The sequence below is a fragment of the Cephus cinctus genome, unplaced genomic scaffold, assembly GCF_000341935.2.
Source record: "Cephus cinctus unplaced genomic scaffold, Ccin1 Ccin1_scaffold0396, whole genome shotgun sequence".
Lineage (NCBI taxonomy): Eukaryota > Metazoa > Arthropoda > Insecta > Hymenoptera > Cephidae > Cephus > Cephus cinctus.
This window is the reverse complement of record NW_014333080.1, coordinates 402,321-417,758: the sequence shown is the minus strand read 5'-3', so window position 1 is coordinate 417,758 and position 15,438 is coordinate 402,321. Positions and strand designations below refer to the sequence as shown.

The following is a 15,438-nucleotide window of genomic DNA, read 5'->3' as shown; positions in this document are numbered from 1 at the left end:
TTAATAATTATAGCTATTATTTAGTATTTTTACAGCAGATCGTCGATTGACGATTTAAGATTTTAGCGAATCAACGTAGCATTATGGCAACAGACAAAGTTAATGGGGAAACGACTGCTGTTATTCGTCAATCGGAGAAGCAGCAGCTGATTAATAAATTCGGCCAATCTCGTTATAACGCAAAATGCAAAATTACATTCTCATACATATAACCGACAATCAGCACGTGTTTTCCTAATTGTCCAACAGAGCAAAATTACCTGTATAGTTTTTTTTTGTAAAATGATTTTTTTTTTAATTTAAAATTTTTTCCCGCCTCCACTCACGTGCACCCGTACACCAGTGATAATTGGAACATTTTATAATTAAATGCGCGAGCAAACTTTTATGGTACTGTAATTTGTCACATATAATCAAGAAGTTAGTCGATATATTTTTTTGTGGGACGTTTATACTAATTTTTGTAGGATATTAGATTTAGCCACATTTTTTTTTTTTTTTTTTTTTTTTTTTCAAAAAAATGATTCATCGTATTCCTTTATACGTTAAACAGAAGGCACTGAGGTAATGGCCAATCGAATGCAATTAAATCAGGAGGTTACCTACCAACTGTTTGATGGACACGCCGGTTGCGATCACTTCCTTGTTCGACTTCTCCAGCTCGATCCGATTTGCCTCCGACACGTAACTTTGTGTCTGCATGCACAAAACACAACGCGCGTTGACATCAGCCCCACATGTGACAGGACACGTGCGTTTTAATGACTAGTCACGTATATATCATGCAACATATCGAATGCACACATGCATTGCTTGAAGAACATTTTATTATTAAATTCTTTTTTTTTTCCATCAGATCATGGATAAATCAGTGAGGGAAGAATATTTTATTCATTATTTATAAATTCATCGATTACGTTACATCGAACAGCAATGATCTTTAATCAAACTCCTTGACTGAATAATTAAATATTAATTGCTGAAGTTAATTATGTTTTCGTATACGATTTGTCATTTAAAAAGAATCATGATCAAAATTTCTTTACGACTAGGTATAGTTTTAATGATTATTAAATGTATAACGTAATATAATGATTTATGTAAGAGAGAGAGAGAGAGAGAGTAAGGGGAAGAAATTTTTTGAGTTTACAAAATGTTTTTAGTATAAAAAAAATTACGTTTTCCGAGAAAACCTTCTTTGCCCACAATATCAATTGAAGCACAGAAATCATAATGGCTCGCAAAAACACTACGTGTCAAGTTTTTGTCGTCGAATCCTCGGTTTGAAATTCCAAGTGCAAATACCTTTCTACCACAGTCATCAATTTACCGGTATACGGTAAAAGAGTGAAAATTGTATGTTAGTAAAAGACAAAATTTTTCCAAAAAATTATATACACGCCAAAAAGCCATACAAATGACATAATACATGATACTACACAGCGATACGTTAATTAGATAACTCGTAGATGAATTCGTCATCGGTCGAGGAAAAATTGCTAATAATTTTCATAACCAAAGGAACTGATAAGCACCGCATAGCACGATCAACTAACACGCAGATATCGATACGAATGCTGGAGAGCGACTAAGTAGAAAAATTGAGATAATTATCGATAAGAAAGAAAAAAGGCTAAATTAATCTTATCGTAGTATACAGTAATACGCATATAGCGTATATACCCACGTATGTTAGTAATCAGAGATTGCGTAGCTCAAAAGTGACAACAATCGATCGATTAATGATTCGAAAGGTAAAGCCAAGTGTATTTACTAGAAATAACGGGTTCTACGAATGGCTAGAAATTGTCGAAACAGCCATACGTGAAATATGAAATTTCGGTAACAAAACTATAATTGCAAATACGAGTAATTCTAGTTATCGACAAATAAGAGATTACATTCTCATTTCGGGAGTTGATCGCCGAAGTAATAGAGATAAGAGGAACAAAAAAATTTGGCATAGATTATGAAAAAGGTGTAATAATAATAAAATTATCATCGCACAACGATACACCTGCGTTCTCGAGTCATCCGAAGTGTGTACACTTTCTTGATAAGAATAAATGATAACGCGATACTGTACCAGCGATAAATTTAGTGCGACTACAAAGCCTTGTTCTCTTGATTAATTAATAGTGCCTAGAAAAGTGTGCTCTTGATTAATTTTGCTAGTATACTGTGTCACTGTATACTGTGTATCCGGATAAACCCGAAAATAGCGAGCGATAAGAATTGATAAAAATAAAAAAAAAACCTAATCATTTACCCAAAATTCCATTCAGAAAATAATTCCATCAACTGTACAACAAGGCATAGGGTAAGATCCCAAGATAAATTAGTATCAAACGCACAGGGCTTTATCCGAACAATCAATTAGAGTGCACATTCGTCGAGAGCACAAACGACACGGAGACAAATGAAAGGGAACAACAAATTAATTAAGTATCGCGATGACTAATTCACCCGTTGTATTTCTACGGTTCCCACACGCAAGGATGTATTCCCTGGTGCGATACTTTCGGACACCCCGTATATACAGTGTACGATGACCCTACCTCTATAACGAGTGATGCAACTATGGCTGCAGCTATTAACCGCATTGAAACTCATAGCCCAGGTCAAAGGTCAAATTGTATAAGTATAGATCGAACGATCCCTTAATTTTATAATTTTTAATTTTTTCCCCCAAAACACCCACCCTTCGCCAAATCTCATTTTTCCCTAAAAAATTTCAGATCTTCGGGTTCGCGTACGGAGTAACAGCCGTATCGTGTATTCCATGTATAATTGCTATAAACTATTCGTAACGGGGATTAATACCTTTAGGAGGTCCATACGCGTGATTCTGAGGTGATAGTGAGTGAAAAATAATCCTGTCGTATAATTGGGCATTGGAGTGATTTATTAACCGAGACCCGGTTCCAGACTGTGATTCGTTTCCTCTCGACTGTGTCCGATTGATTTCGCCTGTGACCTCAAATGCAATTGGTATCCACACAATTGGTATTAGACACGAGCTCTGCGCTCGTCCAATAAAATAAATCGTTAATGAAAGTGTAGATGGTTTACATAAAAAATGACAATAGTCCCGCGTGCTCGAGCGTTAGGCGTAATGGTTGATGAAAGAGATAATGATAATAATAAACGGTGACGTAACAAATGACTCTCTCTACTCGCAATCGATACTTAACGCAACTTACCAGCGACTTAACGTTGACATTCGATAGATCATCGTCCCCAGAGAATTCGATCCTCTCGTAGGATACCGCCCGGTTGTTGCCGTGCATATTTGGGTCCTTTAAGTTACCGTTCTGACAAACAATACACACAGGCACACTGAGCATGCTAACGTATCGGGATAGGATTACCCACTTACCGCATAACTGGGAGCCTCAGGCCACCCTTGTCTTAAGGTCGATTGGGTCGAGCGAAAGTGCAATAACAAAATGTCGAGATAAAGGGAAGCTTTCGTATAGATACCAAATAAGGATATCCATCGATATTTTTTTAGAATAAAAAAAAAAAGGAATTTTCATTAAGGGGTAATGCTGGAATTTTTTTTTTTTCGAGCTTTATCGGGGTTACTCTTTTTACTGCATAGCTCGTACCATCGATGCGGGGAGGGATGATTATTTTGAGGTTTGGCAATTAAAAAAATATTTTACGCCGCGTCTCAACTGGCAATCAAAATGCAAATCCAGGCGTCTTCACTGAGTTGTCCGGGCTTTGAGGCGACTTTGGAAATAATGATAATAAATATTCAAGTATTCGCGATACTCACCACGGAGATGTTCTCCTTCTCTGGATCGCTTTTCTTGCTCTTCTTGGTCTTCTTCGTACGCGGCGTGAGGGTGGGTGAGGCATCGCTACTGGCAACACCCTCGATCTTCTTCTTCTTCGTCTTTGTCGAGCTCTTGGTCGTGCTCGAGGAAGACGTTACCACTGTGCTGGTTGTGATGACCTCCTCGCGATTTTCACTCTGGGTGGACAAATATTTTTTAATTAAATCCCAATCTGAGTTAATGGGGATTAAATGGTGCGAGGAAAAATTTTCCGTATGCACTTTATTAACTGTATTCACGTTTTGTATATTCGCAATGATTTTCAAAGAACAGCGTCCAATGGAATCAAATTATATAGGTTTACGTGTTTGGGTTCGCGTTTGAATAACCGTGTAGCAGGTCGAGCTAATTAAATATACGAAATATCGTTGGGATTATCAATCGACTCTGTAGGTATGGCAGGTTTGTTAAAAGAAAAAGAAAATTATATAACGTCGAAGCGTTGGATAAGGCAACCGGTTGGCGAAGAAATTAACATATTATTTTTCTTTATAATTACAATTAGCAAGGTCACCGTTGGTTTTTTTTATCGGTTAATATGCATGATTTTGCTTCTTAGGTAATTATAATTATTTAATTAGTCATAGATAGTGGATTAACGGGAGAGAAAAAAAATTGAAGCAGTAGCTTCCGTTTGCGATATACTTTACGATCGGGTAATTATTGTACGGATGTATAAATGGAGAATTTTTATTTTATCTGTAAAATATGATAAACTCTACGATGAGACCGGTAAGGTTATTCACCGGGAATCGCCGACCGCTTTAACGTGGAAAGCGGTACTTTCCTCGCGTGGTCTGCGCCACCGGAAGTCGTCTGGTTCTTCACTGATTTTCAGGCAAAAAAATCTTTAGTGCTTGACGAACGAACGGAAGTCTTATGGATCTTTGATTTTTTTTTGCAAATTTTCAAAATATTTAATGTTACTCAATTGGCACGGGTGTGTCGGAAAGTATCGAATAGAACCTTAAATAAATCTTTAATTACTTGATTCATTGTACGTTCACTCCTTGTTGCAAAATTTGTAGATAGCTGCGTATGTTGAAACAAGTCCAGAAATTTCTCGACTGAATCTACTCGAGGCAAACCCTGTCAAGTATAATTATTAATCTCGATTTATGAAAATATTGAAGAAACAATAAAGAAAAAAGTTTTATTACCAATACGAAAGACTGAAGTTTGATTAATAATTTATGAGCAAAAAATATTGATTACGAAACTTTTCATATTACGCAAGACATGGGATATGCAACGTTTAAAGAATTTATAAGATTTTTCGAAATTCGAGATTTTTTTTTTGTTAGAAAAAAAAACTATCCTTTTCAAATATGAGGTAAATTTTTCATTCACATTTTTTAACACCGCGCCCGAAAGTGTCCACGACTTATCACGTCCACGCGCACTTCATTCAACTATAAGGTTATCATTACAATTTATAGGAATCTAATAAAATTACACATTAATATAACCTGCAAATCTACTTTATTCTTTGACACAAGAGTAATCGACACGATTCAGGCAACTATCCGACTTTTGAGTCTGTCCGCCAGACTTCATCAAAGACAATCAATGCGAAATGCCGCTCGACGTGAACTGGACAATGGTCGTTGCACGAGTAGAATGCGCGGATAGCGCGTAAGGCGGCCTTGGGACGACTGAAAATGTTGGAAACAAACGGGTTCAGGAAACTCGATGCTCCCTAAACCGCGAGATGGTCTGGAGTGCCTCGCTGATTGGTTATTTCCGTTAGACACAAAGTTCCCACTGGTCGAGTCGCGTACGGACCGTGAACAGGGGCTAATTAGGTTGGGAAATGTTCAGAGACCGGAACCAAATACGATCCACAAGTAAGCCGCGATTCCGATTGGAGGATACCCGGGGTACCTCAAAGGACCGACTTCAACTGTAATAGACAGAGGACAGACAAAGAAACAATCATATCCGTATTATATTTCAGGAATTTAAATAACGCGAGCAATCAACTTCCGATAACAGGATCTGTCATCGATTTTGAAAAAGCAATCCAGTCTATTTACTTTGATCCCCAAAAAAACACTTACGTGTAAAAAACTACGCCAAGTACAGGATTGCTGTGAATTCCTCTAACAAAAAGTATTGATATCATATTATTGAGGCCAAGTACATAAGTCACTACATGTTTTCCTATTATATGATCTAGCACTGGCCCATCATTTTAATTATATTTTCAATATTTCCTATAACGTTTTCGCTACTTTTTTATGTTACTACTGCTTCCCGTATTTAATTACGATTTAATGGTGATTTAATAATTAATAAAACTGTAGGTGATTCCTTATCGAGTACTACTTGGCATGTCCGTGCCAGGAATTCCAAAGTACTTACTTTGCACGTGCACATAGTATTCTAATGCTGTATGTTTGTTATTAAGCTTTTACCGCGATTATTTTTGACGAGTTATTGTTAATATGTTTTCTATAGAAAATTGGTACTGGTTTTGTACCAAATTTATATCAAGAAATGCACGGATTGTACAGCATGTACAGCAATTGTATAGATCTTGGTGCCGATCGGTTCAGAACAGGAAACCTAAACACAGAAAACTATGCAGAGGGACACTTAAACACTCTGAACTTTCAATACGCCCTGATCTCGTACACTAATCGTATTGAACTTGGTGGCAATCGCTTCAGAACCTTCAATTCCTATAGTGAATGTATCAATAACTTTTCCTCATATATAACGGTTTATAAGATATTTCGTTCCAAACACAGGTATAAGGAGTTGACTCGAGTAAAGAGTCTCGGCGCGCTGCGCCCTGTACAGCCGGTTGCCTGTACTTGGCGCGAGACTCGACCGAGTCTCTTGATAAAATAACAAGCCCCACTCGAAACCGGATATTGGATGGATGAGAAATGAAGTATCGAGATTTCCTATTGGCTGATCGATCAATGGGAAATATCGGAAATCGGCAATACAGAGAGGTTAATTGAAATATCGGTAAGAGCGCGGGCACGGAAATCTTTATCGTCCTGGAAATCCAATAACGGACGCGGTCAGGGGCATTCGCCGATAACCCGTCTCGTTCCTGTGTATTTCGGTTGCCGTGCTGCAGGCGCAGATTCTCCGATTCGGTCGCGTCGTCCGGTTCGATCCCTACTAATCTTTTTTTTGAAAGCCCACTCTCGTAACCGTGACGGTTTGAAGAAACGAAATGATATATGATCCTTAAAGGAATTCACTGTTAGTTAAGTTAACATTGTAAATGTGCATTACGTACACGGAAATACAGGAGCTTTCTCTCTGGTATATATTGTGACAAGAACACGATACTCCTTTGACCATATACATCGTCGTAGCCTATCATTCATTTTTACTACATACATTTTTAGGATTCGTTTAAGAATATAATATATCGTTCGACCGTTCCCGTTTCCCTCGAACTCCACAGCAACCCCTTTAATACGTCACTCGATCTTAATAAATTGTAAAGAGAAAACAATAAATTTTTTAGGTAGCCACAGCAACGCAATATTTTCTGCAGTAGCAGCGACTGAGTTGACCATTAAAATTGACATTGCACGAAAAGCAAGCACGAACAATGTTGATCGTAACAGCTTTAAAGGCGGTAAATTTGAAAGTGTCAAGAAAGTTATATCAAATTGGTCAATGAGAAAGGATGAGAGTAGCAAAGTTCTCAAGAAAATTTGCATTGCAAATTTATGCTTGACTCGAAGTAAGGCCTTGCCACGTTCTTTCAAGAGTACTTGCAATGTACCGTTTTCTCTTTGTCGATCGACTAGATCCGCGTCTAATCCTCAAAGCGAGTGAATAGATTAAATAGGCTTTGAAACGGGATGAACACGTTACCATGCTGGTAACGTTTATTCCCCAATAAAGATTGTATCTGACAAGAAGCAGATATTCGAATGACTTTTATTTGTGGTTGCCCGAAAGTTTCGTGTCATTATAAATTGATATTTTCTCGTCATTTTCAGATTTGATTTACCGTCTTTTTATCTTGGCTACTTCAACGCTTTAATCGCTCGCTTCTTATTTTGTGATCGACAACCGCTTCCAGTTGAATCGTTATGTAACGGTGTCTGGATCGCATTGAATGAGATACGAAGGTTCGTCACAAATTTCGGACTGATCGTTCGAACGGTTTTTACACCCACAGAAAATATAAATAACAGCGATATAATAAACAGCAGTTTTTTCTGTCATTACTTGACAGTCTCGTGACAGACAAAATTTAGTAAATTTTATTCACGGAAAAAATTGAGTAAAAAAACTTATCGGCGACCGTCTGTCTCTCTCTTACCCAAGTTAGCGCCCATAAGTCCGTCTCACTCGCACTCGCGACAGGTATACGAAATTCACAAAATCTTCACGGTTCTGGATATTTTCCCGCTAAGTAACATTTCAACATTGACTCGCAGGAAACGCGTACTTCGATAACTCAGCATGACACCCGTTAAATCATATCGTTACGTTCAAATTGGATAATACTGTGGATTCGGTGGTATTAATGACGTCACAATTCTTTGGCAGCAGTACTCAATCAATATTGTAATAATTCAATGAGAATTCCGTCTAGATTTTAAAGTGTAGAAAATCTTACGAAATCGATTGCTTCTCCTTAACGGTGTATCGAGTAAAAATACCACACGGTATCTCTTCGGGTAAAAAATGAAATTTATTATTCACGATATTGCGTAATTATTCAGTGGCGTGAAAAAGGATTGGAGATACGTGTACAACAGTTACGTGGACGTAGTTATCGACTTACAGGGTTCAATATACGGATATGCGAATAGGTCGAAATGCACGCACGGTAGGCAACCGCAGGAAATTTTTTTTCTTTCGAATTTGCGGAATCGAACGTAACGTACTACACGGTATCCAGAGGCAAACTGAGTCAAAGTGAGTCAACTTACAACGCACGCATGCACGTACACCGAGAAAAAGTTGCAACTGCACTTTACGATGCACGATTGTGCGGTGACTACGTGGACTGCGAGTTTATCAATACTTGATTAGAGTTAATAATTTTTTTAATTTACGACGTCACTAAACAATTGATGATTCGTTCGACGAGGATAAGAGTTATCGTATTCAAAGTATGTATATTCCGTCCATGCTCATTAGCAGTGAACGTTCAAGTTAGTATTCTGACAACTAAATCTGCATAGTCAAAATTATGAGGAAAGAAAAGCAGAATTAACGCTAGAAAGCGATTCCGCGAGTATCTATATCGGAGAAAGGCCAGAGTTCTGTGGTAAACCGGTTTCTCAGGTTGGCGCAAGGAGTCATCTACCGTTTTATGTCTGTTATGCATATTATGCAGGTAAAGGGCAAAACAGTTGGAAGAGAATAAATGAAAAAAAAAAAAAAAAAAAAAAAAAAAAAAAAAAAAAAAAAAAAAAAAAATGGAATAATTCTTTTTTTTTTCGTATAAACTTACCTGAGCATAATAAATTTAAAAAAATCTTTGACACTTATACATAGAAACTGTAACGTCACATCAATGCGAACTCGGCTTTAAGGAGTTCGTGTGTTAAAGTTATTCGATAAGTACGTACGACATGGAGAAGCAGCAAATAAAAAAATGATTTCAAACTGAACGTAAAGGGGATAGTGAAAAGCTGTTGAAAAATGATAAATTTTAGCTAAAAAAACACAGCCTATGATTTGCACGAAGAAAATGAAAGTTTACTGGGAATTGAAGAAAAAAGGATATTTGAAGAAAAAAAAGAAGGATATTAGTCGCTAAAAACAACACTTACATCACACATGTTAGATATGTCGCTCGTCTCGTCGTCCGGGGTGGCGAGGGGTGCGAGGGTTTCAGAAATGCCAAGGGTGCTTAATCGATCCTGTACGCTTTCTAGGTTATCCTCGGGAAGGAGTCGATCGTCGCCATGGCTTTCCGTTGTCAGATGTTTCGAGTCCTCTTGAACGATTTGCCATTCTTTGTTATCGACGTCGTCGGGAAGAGTTTCCGGCGTTGCTTTGTCGATGCTCGTAGTAGCGTCTTCGACGGTCGTCCAGGACTCGAAATCATTGGAGTCTTTGGACGATTCAAAAGCGCACGCATCCGCGTATTTACTCTCGGAGAAGACGCGCACGTTTGAATTGGTCTTCTCGGTGGTGCCGATGATCTCGATCAAGGAATTCTCTACGCTCGTCGTCGATTCCGTTTTGGATTGGATTAAGGATTCTGTGATTTTTGTATCGATTAAGTTTTTTTCAGTCAAAAAAACTTCTTGACGTTCCATCGACTCTTGATGACGTTCATGGCGAACTTCTTTGATTTCTTGAATTTCTATCTTTGACTCCGATTCGAATTTTCGAAGATCGCACTGAATTTCAGGATCCTGATGTAAATTGATCTCGTTCTGTTGTTGGTGTTTTGAATTTTTTTCGAATTTTAATTCTTCGCCTTGTGACTGTTCCAAGAGAAGTGGTCCAGAACTCTCGGCTGGGAGGATCTCTTGATTCTCTTGACTGTCTTCTGATATTGGCTCTGACGTATCCTTGTGGATGAACGATGATTCTTTTGCTTCTGAAATGGTAGACGTTTCGTCTTCCGGAAGTGAAAACGTACGAGACTGATCTTCCTCGACGGACAGCTGTTCTAAATTCCCTGAATACTCGAATATGGACGGTGCAACATCATCTCCAAGAGCTGGAACATCCGCGCCCAGCTGGACCAGTTCCTCATGAACTATGGCACTGGGCTTGTCATCCTCAGCTACCTGCTCCAAGGTCTCCTCAAAATTGTCAGAAAATTGACCCACCTGATTGTCTCTTGATTCCTGATTGTTCCAGGATCCTAGAAGATCCACATTGTTCTCACCAGCCTTATCAGAATCCTCAAGGTTGACGTGCTCCATCTTATTCCGAAGATCAGCACCTGGATCTACATCCTCCTCCATAAGAATATTCAGATACTTCTGATCTGTACTACGATCGTGCTCCTCAACCTGGAAGTGATCGTCGATGACATTATCCATAGTGCAGAGCTGATCATAGGATTCTCTAGCAAGATCATCATCATCCAATCCAACGATTTCCTGATCAGCAGGTTCTTTCAAGCCCAGGTATTTTTCGAGATCGAGCAGATCCTCTTTGATCTGCCGATCAGCTTGATCCCCATGTGACGTCGTTTGCTGAATGGCAGTTGTCTCCGTGATTCCCAACTGATTGTCAAACGTTTCCTCTACGTGAAGATGGCCAACTGGTTCCGACTCAATCGTCTCTTTTAATATTACCGGCGCCTTGGAATCCAAATCCGGCGTAACGTGACCATTCTGATGAGCATACGGATCCTCGATAAGACTGTAATGATCCATTTCAGCAATTATAAATTCCGAATTTATATCGAGCGGATCCGGTCGTGGCTCCAAGACAATTCTCTTCACTTCCGGTTCGCTCCTACTGCTCTCCTCGTTCTTCATAGTATCCGCCGTATCCTCCTCGTTGCTCGAACAAATCCTGAGCGCCAGTTCGCGCTCGATCAGCTCCTGCAGACTCTTGTCCTCGGCGTTGAGCTCGTTCTTGGTGTTGTTGGCAAGGATGAGGTCGTCCTCGTCTTCGTCGTCACACAGGGAGTTTAGTTGGCTGTTACTGGTAGTTATGTTATCTAAGTCTATCAAACCGTTGTTAGACTGAACACTGCACACTTCGTTCTTCTTGCTACTTACGACATTCATGGACTTCTTCGTCGCTATCTCCGCCATTATCGGTTGAGTGTCCTCGTGAAGTGGGTTTAACTTATAACAATCTGAAACAGAAGGGTAGGACCTTCAAAACTAACCCCAAAACATACAAATAATAAAATCAAAAATTATTAATAAATATATTTAATAAAATTATGTACCTCGTTAAAAAATTATATTCCACTCTCACCCAGACTGGAATTTTTTTTTCCAAAAAAATCATATGTATCGATATTTTCTTTTTAAAAAAAGACACGAGAAACCATACTCAAAACGATCCTACATAATTCACGTAATAAAACCGTCTAGTTGAACGAACCGTACCATATGTCACGTTTCACGAATACCCAAGAGACGTTCATCCAGAGCCATAAGTTCACCCGTTGGCGCATATGTTTTCTAGCAGACCTATATACGGCACGACGCCTCGGCTCAAAAGTAACACAAGCCCAAAAGCATAATGACATTTTTACAACCCAACATAATACCCCAATATAAACAGTGTCGAGGGCGTTGGTTACTTTATGGTGTACAGGAGTGGCTCTTGGCGCTGGATCCTCAAATAGAATAATTATAGATTTCTGAGTAAGAAGATATATATTCATTGCTATAGTTCTCTTTCCCTATCCCCCCTCACTCCCTAGCGCTCCATCCATCTCTAAAGCGTCCAATCTCAAAAGCTTATTTAGGATGGCAATGTAACTACGTCACCTGGAGTTTATCGATCTCATTCAGACTTTCCACTCCTCCTTCTCACGTGACACAGTCATTATCCTGTCGAATAATAAAGAAATCTTTCCTTGGCATTGTCAGCTCAGACAACGCAAATTATTCAGACCTATATTCTACTAGAAGCTATGCGAGGGCAATGATCATCGAAGAAAAACATGACTGCCGTCAATTGCAGGATATTAATACACGTGCGTAGTTTCGTAGACGTTACGTACATATATGACAGTGAGAACGTGCGACCTTGACCATGGTACGTTTCTCACCGTTTGTTGACCTAGTCTATTACATTGGTATGTAAGGTACATTGAATATATGAATGTAAAGCGTTCGTACTGGCAATAGAAGTATGACCGGTATGAGATATTAAGCGCATAGTAACATGCCAAGAGGATCTCGTTATAGTCGAGCGACAGTAGCTGAACTTATACGGAACGTAGGTTAGTTAGAATGATTTTAATATTAGACGAAGAATTTTTAATGGCTTCACAACGTCGTGGTAGGTTTCAATAAAGCGTTGCGGATCCACGTTAAAGATTTCATGGGGGTAGAGATGGGGGCGGAGGGGGGGAAGGCCCCAGTACCGAGAATTCCAGGTATAATAAAAGCAGGACAGAGAGACCGGTGAAACGAGACGAGCCAAAGCATAGAAACCCCGTCTGTCTATGCTGAATAAAATGGAGGGCAAAAGTATATACGGGAATGAAACCACAACAGTATGTTAGGAAGATGCGGCACTCGACGCTCTTTATATCGCAAAACCAGATACGTAGCTTAGAAACTTATCCGGTTTCATTTAGATATAGTATCTGTATATATAGTATATACAGTATATACAGTATATATGCAAAACGCAGGATTTAACGTTAACCAAGGCTACCTACCTTATTAGTTTAAATTAACACCCACATAAAGGGCGTTAACGAATGCGCCGGTTGCGACTATAACATCCGGCGAAGAGAAAGGATTAACATTTCGCGCGAAATTGCTCGTCTGCAAATTCCATTGCGTAGCTAAACCACAGTGGCCATGAACTGTACGGGCACAAGACGCATTAAACCCTATTGGCATTTTCCCAAAGAATTCCTTGTCCTATGCACAGTCTGGAATTCGATTGTATACTTGTATACAGGACCGTCCGATTCCCATCGTTAGAGGGACGATGAATTAATTGAGAGACACGGTTCATCGCGAGCCTTTAAAAAATGTATTTAATTAAAGGTAAGCCACTCCATCCGCGTGAAAGGCACTTCTCGATTCGCGCCACGATCTCTGCATGTTTAAAACGACAACTTCCGGATCGCCCATTCTCTCGCGGCCGGCAGTAACGAGAGAGAAAGGAGCCGTAGTGGCTTATGGTTATGCAAATTGAAAGTGTAAAGGGTAAGGAGAGCCGGGCCACACGGGTGCTCGTCGACGCTCCTAAGGAAGCGTATAATGCACCCATTGTCTTGCTGCGCTGCTACATGGCCACATGCTACCACGTGGTGGGTAACTCGTATACTATAGTGAACTTCGACTCGAGCTAGACTGCGCACTGTCGACCGGCGACTTCGGAGAACAGAAGTTGACTATTAGGTTTGATTAATGCGTACGAGGTGGCGTTGCGTGTCAGGCCTACAATTATTTGAATACCGCAACTGACCATTTACGGTGATTTCGCAGTTACACGATGTCGAAATTTATATAGTAAATTACACGAAGAATCGTATCTTTTGAATCGTAGTGTTTTACGATATTTTTAATATTTTCTATTTTTATCGCGCGATTTATGAAAATTCTTTTTTACACGCGCGTCTGCCCTTAGGATCCGTATGCGTACGGTACCCTTCGATGACTATTATTTATGACTGAATTTATTCTTGGCAATACGCGTCAGGGTACACGATATCTTTTGTAGAACAAGGTTGCGCGTTTGTGACTAATTTATTTTGTATGGAGTCGCTCTACTTTTTTTTTTTCTTATCAAAATGTCATTTTTCACCGTTCTTCGTTAATGCCAAAGCTACCGTGTAATTGGACGTCGGTGAACGTAACAATTATGTGTAAATTTCACGTGAGATTACGAGTATAATAATAATGAGAGGTACAGGGAGTTTCAAAAATAACAATAACGTCCTAATCCCATTTGGCCAGACTGTAAAAAGAACCGGTAGCGTTATTTCCATAACGTACTGTACACAAATATCCGATCTGTATTCCAAAGCTGTACTTCGCGAAGCAATCGTCGGGTCGGCGTTTAAAAAATTCCCCAGTAAAAAAGAATATGAATGACAAAAGTATCCATTGAAACGACCAAGTACCGGTGGCGGCGACTGAAGTATCACGAATTCAAAATCCTCAAAAGAAATTCCCCAATTCAATTGAGGCGCGCGTCATCGAATACGAAAAATAACAAAAATTCTTTTTTTCTCTCAATAGAAGAGAATCACCAGTGTCACGTTTCTACAGAATACAAATTCTCCCGCGGTCGTTCACCGAACACACCAGCATCTGACAGTCTGCAGAAAAGCATATGCAGCGGTGCTCGAAAGATCGACGTCTAACATAACCCATAACAAAGCCCATGTAAAATCATCATAATCGATCGAAAACAAAGCGTACCAACTAAATTCATCAATATTCTATCTCAAATTAACGTTCCTACCGTCAAGATGATAATTTCGCATACTAAACTCGTCCAATGATCTTTTTTCATGATGTAAGCAAGAGACTTTGGCCAAGCAGCAAGTGCCAAGACGGTTCATCCTGCAACACGTTTACGCGCATTCCAACACGCTCTTCTACTTGGAACACATTGGTTTACGAGCAGTGGCCACACCAACTACACGTACCTACAGTCGTCAGTACCTATTTACGAACTGCCTGCCACTTACCTAACGTAAATACGCAGAGGTCTGGATACGTATGGCCAAGCTCTCAAGTGAGAGGACAATAATACTTGTGCGAACAAGTGGATCCCCTCTACGTACTTACTCGACTGATGAAAGTGCTGGATATATGCGTGCATTAAGTAAGGTATACTTCGAAGGAGGGCGTAGACGCGGTTTTCATAAGTCTAGTAGGTTTCTGTTGTCTGGTGGATGCTGGAGAGACAGTCTTGTTAGTAGCGAAGCAAAAGTGTTTTGATGAGACGATATGAGTGGGGGTGGGCGGGGGGG

The 15,438-nt window shown here is 39.5% G+C and overlaps 1 protein-coding gene across 23 annotated transcripts in view; it reads right to left on the bottom strand.

The window, feature by feature from the left end:
* LOC107267289 (probable GPI-anchored adhesin-like protein PGA55) overlaps positions 1 to 15,438 on the bottom strand; it is a 57,364-nt gene that overhangs the window by 17,945 nt on the left and 23,981 nt on the right. For 12 of the 23 annotated variants that reach the window (XM_015738794.2, XM_025084525.1, XM_025084532.1 and 9 more), the window contains exons 2-5: positions 9,614 to 11,613; positions 3,785 to 3,982; positions 3,204 to 3,314; positions 607 to 765 (exon numbers count right to left, since the gene is read on the bottom strand). In XM_015738794.2, the coding sequence (XP_015594280.1) occupies positions 607 to 765; positions 3,204 to 3,314; positions 3,785 to 3,982; positions 9,614 to 11,569 (2,424 nt within the window). In that variant the 5' untranslated portion in view covers positions 11,570 to 11,613. The remainder of the gene's footprint in view (positions 1 to 606; positions 766 to 3,203; positions 3,315 to 3,784; positions 3,983 to 9,613; positions 11,614 to 15,438) is intronic. The other 11 variants (XM_025084536.1, XM_025084544.1, XM_025084545.1 and 8 more) reach the window with 6 other exon arrangements.